The sequence below is a fragment of the Nannospalax galili genome, unplaced genomic scaffold (assembly GCF_000622305.1).
Source record: "Nannospalax galili isolate Female #2095 unplaced genomic scaffold, S.galili_v1.0 scaffold1007, whole genome shotgun sequence".
NCBI lineage: Eukaryota > Metazoa > Chordata > Mammalia > Rodentia > Spalacidae > Nannospalax > Nannospalax galili.
The window spans coordinates 1,182,310-1,189,158 of NW_008355473.1; the positions used below are offsets into that span (position 1 = coordinate 1,182,310).

Genomic DNA, 6,849 nt, shown 5'->3' on the forward strand with positions numbered 1-6,849 from the left:
AGGACCCCTCACCCAAGCTTTGCCTTGACTGAAGGCATTTGCCTGAGCTTGAGAAGCTCACAGAACACTGAAGTGAGAGGGTTAAAAGGAGAGTTGTTTATGTAAGAAGTTGTTAGCTGGCTGTGTTTCTGGCCATTTGTAATCCGAGAGTTGGGTCCTGACTGTTCACACAAGAGAAAGCAATCTCTGGGTGGGAAAACATTCAGATAAAGCAGGGTGAACTCTCAGGAGGCGTGGCTTGGGAGGTTGTTTTTTTTTCTTTCTAGAGTTTATAATTGGACTTTGTGTGTTGGATTTCTGGGCAGGTCTCCAGCATGTGGGTAGAACTAGCACATTCCCCTTTCTTATAGATCAGAGTCAGAATCTTCACTGACCTATGAGCTTGTCTTCCACAATGAGCCTCTGTGCTCTGGTCTTGGTGTCTTTATCAGCATGTATGGCTTGGGGTGAGTACTTTTGAAATAAAAATATTGTGACCGCTTTTTAAAATACTTTGGGAGATGCATATAGAGCAAAGGTAAGACAGATCCAATTCTGCAGACTTTGATTTGCCTGTGAGGTTTCCCAGACCAGGATAGCCTTGGGAATGGATACACTTGAGATCAGGCGAGTGTACAGACTCTGAGACTCTGTAGCACATGACAGGTAGAGAAGCTGTGAGCTAACCTATGCCTCACCAAGAGCATGTGCACAGCTCAGTTCCTCTTCACTGGACCATGGGGAGAATTAAATAGGATTTTTTTCTAAAGTGCTCATAGTGGAGACTATTTGAGAGAAGGTGTGAGAACCAAATGGTTGAATGAAGTGTATTTTAGGTAATAGGAGGAGGCAATGGCCATGGAAAAGACACCTTTGTTATTGATGGTTCTCAAGAGGAGGGATGCAGTGCTCAGGCAGGGGCAAAGACTAAGCACCAGGTCATCCAGGAGGCACAAGGGTGGGCAGTTTACGGCAAGTGCCTCTTTGGGGTCTCTTCTGAAGAGGTGAAACAGTGTAAGCAGGAGTAGAATTTGCTAGAATTCCAACCGACTCTTTGGCACGGTGCTTATCTTGGTTGTTTGGTGCAAAGTGCTGGGTGATGATGGCAGGTTGACAGTGGTCCATGCTATGATATCTAGATAAGAGAAGTGGTTGGTGGAGGTGATTCTGGATCGGATGGACCCTGGGAGTGACAATTCCTACAGAGTCATGATGCTCTTCTAAGTTAAAAGATCAGGCACAAATGAAATTCCTGTTAATATATATCTATAGCATTGGGTCTCAGTGCTTAGCAATGCCATTTTATCAACTTAGAAACTGAAGCACACAGGGACAGAAAATCTTCTGAGGTCATCTGAAGAATCATGTCCTGGTCGCTTTCTGGCTCCTGAATCTGGAGTTACTGCTCTATCAGTGCCCTGACAGCCTTTCCCTGTCTGGAGTTTATTTTCTCTCTGGGCATGTGACACTGACACTGGGAAAGTCCTGTAGTTGAATGTAATCCAAAGTAAGAAAGGAGTCGAATTCAGAGGGGAACATTCTTTTGCTGCTGTTTCCATGGCAATGACACCCTATTACCATCTTTAGGCGCTCCACACAGACTGCTTCCCAAAGCCTGCTTGCTTATCTATCAAGTTACTAACAGTTACCTAGCAAGTCTTTTTATGAATTATGTGAAGGAACTGGAATGCACATCTGATATACAGTAGATGTCCCATATGTGTGCACTACATATAATGTAAGAGGCATTTATTCTTGGTTATTCTCTGGTTTCTCCCTCTCCCATGTATTCAAACACATTTTACTCTGGGTGATCTGGATAAAAGTTTATCCCTGAGCTACTGCAGGGTACATCTAAAGGACTTTAACCTCTTTCAACTCAGAAACACCAGAACTTTTTAGAAGCTCATTGTATCTTTGCACTAGAACTGCCTCTGACACTTACTTGTCTACCATGTGAAGCCTAATCCTTTAGCCTGGCATTCAGTGCCCTCCCCGACACACACCTGCTCACCCTGGATTAGTGTTTTCTCTACTCACTAATTCACCTGGTGGCAGTCATCTGCTGCTCTTCCTTCCTGGCCTTGCCTCTGTGTGGTACACTTTCTGGAACTCTTACTTTTGCATATTTCTTAGCCACTCTAACTTTCCATCCTCCTGAGTCATTCCTCCTTTTGTCCCATGTCCCAGTTCCTTCATGATGATGCCCATCTAAAGGCCTCACTCCTTCCAACTTCTCTATCACCTTCCTGGTGTCTCTTCCAGGGACAAACCTCTTTCATTTCATCATTAAGTCAGCTGTGTATTTTATCCTCTAAGATCCACCCTCCTGAGACAAGGAGCCAGTTTTTGTTCCACCTCTCATTTAGCATGCAACTCAGGACCACGATTGTAATGGATACAGGTTACAACAGGCTTCCTAGATGGAAAACCAACATCTTTTATTTCTAGCAGTTCTGTTTCTGAAATGATTTTCATTGGTTATTCTGCAACTTGAAATTCCAGTTGACTTTTCAATCAGCCCTCTGAGATGTGTTCCTGATCCTAGTCATGCAGGAAACAAATGAAACCTAGATGGACTGAGGTGATTTATTCAAGGTCACATGCATAGAAAGTGGGGAAATCCATTTGGAATCCAGATCTGATCTTTCATCTCTAATGGGCTCTTGTTTCCTTTTCACGTCCAGCAGGGCACCTTCCCTCATCACCTGTGGTGAACACTGTGTATGGCGAAGTCTTGGGGAAGTATGTCAGCTTAAAAGGATTCACACAGCCTGTGGCCATTTTCCTGGGCGTCCCCTTTGCCCAGCCCCCTCTTGGAGCCCTGAGGTTTTCTCCACCACAGCCAGCAGAACCATGGAACTTTGTGAAGAATGCCACCTCCTACCCTCCTATGTAAGATGCAGGGGTGTCTTGGGCTTCCACAGGGATCTAGGGAGAAGTAATTCTTATCAGCTATACTTTGTTATATAATCCTCAAGAATGTTCCTGAAACTTTCCAGACCTTGTATACATTTGCAGAGTCCCTGTGCAGAGCATATGCACTGAGCATCTGTTGGGAGCCAGGCATGCTGTAATGAGGATCCATTAGTGAATAAAACTAAGATTCCTGTCATCATGGAGTTGTGCTCCACCATGGGAGACAAATGACAAGAAAAACTGAAGTTAATAAACGACCCAAATCCTTCCTTTAAAATATCTTCTCCCACCTTGATAAAGCAGGATTCTCTGTCACAATGCTTCAAGTCCCTTTTGTCAGATTTAAATATTTTATTTTATTTTTTAACTTTCAGCATCATTGATCAACATTTTTACTTTGAAACAATTCAGATTTGTTCTGGCATTGCATTTATCTTCCTGAACATAAACATTTTGAGGAAACAATGAGTTAGTTTATAAGCACTGCCAACCCATACAGGTAAAACAAGAATGGGAGAACCCCTTGATGCCCTGAAGGCTCACTCATCAGCTTATCTGTCTCTTTGTTACTGTTTTTACTATGTATGTATACTGTCGAGTCTCAGAAATCCAGTAAAATTATAATGTTTCCTATTCTTGACAAGTAAAAAATAATAAACCTTATTGAGCATGTTAGAGCATTGTAAGTGAGGAGGGGAGACACCCTGCTGCCCTCTAATCTCCAGTGCTGAAGTTTGTGTGGTAACAGAAACAGAGGAGGGAGCCCCTGTGTCTACTCACCTAGTCATACCCTGAACAATGGTTTGTGTTGTACCCTAATCTCCCTGGCCAGGTTCTACAAAGCCCAAAGTGTCCAGGTAGCCTGAGACCTGCCCACAGAGAACTCAAGACAACAACAAATGTTGGTTCAGGTTCAGATATTATTCATCTTCTTGACAAGGGATGTCTGAGGATTTACAAGGTCCTACTTCTAGGCTGCATGTGGTGGCACAAGTCTTTAATCCCAGTTTACAGGAGGCAGAGGCAAGCAGATCTCCATGAGATTGAGGCCAGCCTGGACTACATAGTAGTTCTGGGCCAGCTGTGGATATAGGGAGACCCTGTCTCAAAAAACAAAAAAGAAACAAATGAAAAAGATCTTACCTCTAGATACTTTTTTTCTTTTACAAACAATATTTGATGTTTTTATATCGTAATCCCCAAACCCATATACATATATATACATATATATATATATATATATGGTGTGTGTGTGTATTAGGAAATACAGAGAAGTAAGAGTTAAAAGCCAAAACAAAACACTGAAAGAACACACAATCCCTCTACTCAGAGAGAACTGATGTCACAACATCAGCCTTTATTTCCAGCCTTTTATCTGTTGTCTACTTCCTGCTTTGAAAACATGTCATGCATACTGGTAAACTAGATGGCTGCCTGGCTCACTACCATTACCAGCATCACTCGCTGCCATTAAATATCACAGACTGATATTTAAAAGCTGTACTAAATTCAGCACCTAACTGGAATTACTTACTTAATCTCTAATTTGAAGTTGTTAAGATTTTTCTATGTACTTGACATTATAAATAATACTATGATCAACACCTTGTAGCTCAATCATTGCACATATTGATGACTGTTTGAGGGTAAGTTCTAAGAATTTGCATTTCTGAGTCAATGAGTATGAACCTTTGGTTAAATTTAAGACTGTTATACCTCTTACAATTGGTGATGCAGGAAAAACTCCCCAGGACAAAAATCTATAAATCATTTATTTTGGATCCACGGAAGCCACTTGACAGTTGTGTCATCCTGGCACTTGAGAGCCTTGGGTTTTTCCTTGTACATACGGAGGGTAGTGTGACTGCCTTCAGGGTCCACTGGAATCTGAGAATATTGTTTGTAATCTACTAGGAAAAATAAATACTGCATAGTTTGCATCCACCTGATTATATGACCTTGAGCAGGCTCTCAAACCTGCCTGTTCTTAGCTCATCCATAAGCTGAGGATAAGTATAGAACCCATGCTGGGCTGATCTGAAGCTTAAATGAGTTAGTACACAAGGAGAATTACAACCGATGCCTGGTACTCTGGGAGGACTTAGTAATTCCCACCAAGTCTACTCAACTTTGAACCTTGGGTGACTTCTTGTTAGAGAAGCCAGCAGTGATTTGTGGGAAAGGGAGATGATAGAACCTTAGCAGGCACTGATGGCAAGGTCATTAGAGACAGCACTCGCCTTACCTGGACTTGGGAGATTGAGGTAGAGAAGGAAATAAACTCAGCCAATATCACCTAAGAATGCAGCTCTCTGAGGTTGTCCCACAAGGGTGTTAGTCATGATCTTCAACAGGATAAAGTGTTACTGGAGGTTCCCTGGCTTTCCAAAATCTTCTAAGAACTAGAACATGCTTGCCTGATGGAAAAATCAGGGTCACCCTCAGCCCACGGCAGAGCACTATGCAGGCAGTGCAAGGACTGTTACCTCCTGGGGCAGGTCAGCTTATGATCATCTCTTCTCCATTGTCCAGAGCATCCCAAAGGCTCTAGGAAAGGAGAGTTGCCAAGTCCTTCTCCCTCTCAGGGCTGGGAGACTCTAGAGACCCAGTGTTCTCAATAGTACACCTAGAGACCCTCTTACCTATTACATCAGATTTCATTCCAGTGAAATGAATTCCATTTATAAGCTCACACCTCCCACTGATGTCAGGATCTAGATGATGTTTCCAGTTTCTATCTATTGGACCTCAGGTATTCTCTCTTCCCTCTCAGGTGCTCCCAAGATGCAGTTAGAGGGCAGAATGCCAATGACCTCATAACCAACAGAAAGGAGAAAATTCATCTGGAGTTTTCTGAAGACTGTCTCTACCTGAATATTTACACGCCTGCCGCCTGCCGACTTGAGGAAGAACAGTAGGTTGCCAGTAAGTGTGCAAACAGTCCTAGTCTTGTGTGTTACAGACTCCACCTCTTCAGTGCAACTCAGAGGGGATGAAGACATATGGGGGCAGGAGCATTATGGGTCATGATCAATGTAGGGACCCAGAACTTCCTTTCACTGCAGGAAAATCAACTTTGGAAGACTATGGCAGAATTGTTATATACCTGGAATGTGCATTTTAATTTTTCCAAGTTCTGTTACAGTCATGAAAATTTACAGAAAGAATAATGTTTAGTTTTGACATTAAGCATCTGAACCTCATAGTAGCTAAGACAAATTTCAAACAAAGTAAGGACCAGAAAGGAACTTAGAGGAAACTTAGAGAAAACAGAAACTCAGGTAGACACAGAAGGGATAACAGGACAGGAGTTTGGGTCCTGGATCTTCACACCTATACTCTTAGACAGGGACTAGTAATAGAGATGTGCACTGCCGTTCTCCCCACATTACCTGTGACAACTTTCACTGCCAAGTGAAAATTCTCACTGTCTCCTAATGGTGGTTTATGGTGAGAAGCCTGTGTCACTCTCATAAACACTTTTCTTGCCCTTTGGTAACCATTTGTTGTTTTTATTGTAGCTCCTTTCCCTCCATAATTACCTTTGGCAAATGCTGATGACCTGTTGAGTCTGACTTTCTCTTGTAAATGGAGATCCGGAGATGGGTCTGGCCACCAGTTATAGGTCCCAGGGTTGGGAAGAAGCACTATAAAAGAGACCATCTCTGAATTGGAATAAGACGGGATGTCAGAACCCACTCAGTCTCCCAGGTGCACCTGGGATAGAACTTAGAAGTGGAGGAGGAGGCTGTGAGTTCAGGAATGGAATTTGATTCTAAAAATTCTTGCTTTATATAGAGAGGTGAGAATGAATCTTTCCCACTCATTCATTTGCCTTCTACTTCGGATGCACTGTCTCCGTACATAGACTTGGGGTCAGGGAAAGCGGTAACATGAGCCATTATGGATAACCTTGCTTTCAAGGATCTTGTCATCTTGTCTGCACAGATA

At 42.8% G+C, this 6,849-nt stretch overlaps 1 protein-coding gene across 2 annotated transcripts; it reads left to right on the top strand.

Annotated features, from left to right (window-relative positions):
- The first annotated feature begins 315 nt into the window (after positions 1 to 315).
- LOC108491750 (putative inactive carboxylesterase 4) lies at positions 316 to 5,831 on the top strand. Of its 2 annotated transcripts, none has more exons than XM_029555911.1 (3): positions 316 to 446; positions 2,667 to 2,874; positions 5,672 to 5,831. In XM_029555911.1, exons 1-3 carry the CDS (start codon positions 377 to 379, stop codon positions 5,814 to 5,816), a joined length of 423 nt encoding a protein of 140 aa, XP_029411771.1. In that variant the 5' UTR covers positions 316 to 376; the 3' UTR covers positions 5,817 to 5,831. The 2 variants fall into 2 exon arrangements, with proteins under 2 accessions (XP_029411771.1, XP_029411772.1); XM_029555912.1 differs by having other exon boundaries at positions 2,670 to 2,874.
- The last annotated feature ends 1,018 nt before the right edge of the window (positions 5,832 to 6,849 follow it).